This window comes from Merops nubicus, unplaced genomic scaffold, assembly GCF_000691845.1.
Source record: "Merops nubicus isolate BGI_N331 unplaced genomic scaffold, ASM69184v1 scaffold37162, whole genome shotgun sequence".
NCBI classification, from domain to species: Eukaryota; Metazoa; Chordata; class Aves; order Coraciiformes; family Meropidae; genus Merops; species Merops nubicus.
In genome coordinates, this window is record NW_008592228.1 from 1 (window position 1) to 274 (window position 274).

The window sequence follows — 274 nt, forward strand, 5'->3', positions numbered from 1 at the left end:
GCTCGTCTTGATGGACAGGGGAATGGAAAGGTCCTTCTGAGACTCTTTCAGCTTCTCAGCCAGGACGTTGATGGTGTTGGGCTGGAGGACAGAGAGCTGGCCATCTGCAGCCCCCGCCACGTGCTCTTGCTTTACCTGCCCCTTCCTTTTGTACCTGCCCAGGAACACAGCAGGGAAGGTGAGCAACTGATGGAAGGAGGTGGGGGCCCAGCACAGGCACTGCCAGCCCTGCACCCAGTGCTCCAGGCTGTCTGCTGGGATGAAATGAGCGACG

The 274-nt window shown here is 59.5% G+C and overlaps 1 protein-coding gene across 1 annotated transcript in view; it reads right to left on the minus strand.

The window, feature by feature from the left end:
* Positions 1 to 3: 3 nt before the first annotated feature.
* BAP1 (BRCA1 associated protein-1 (ubiquitin carboxy-terminal hydrolase)) overlaps positions 4 to 274 on the minus strand; it is a gene marked incomplete at both ends in the record, with an annotated part of 6,235 nt that continues 5,964 nt past the window's right edge. The window contains one exon of the mRNA XM_008935093.1: positions 4 to 154. Within this exon, the coding sequence (XP_008933341.1) occupies positions 4 to 154 (151 nt within the window). The remainder of the gene's footprint in view (positions 155 to 274) is intronic.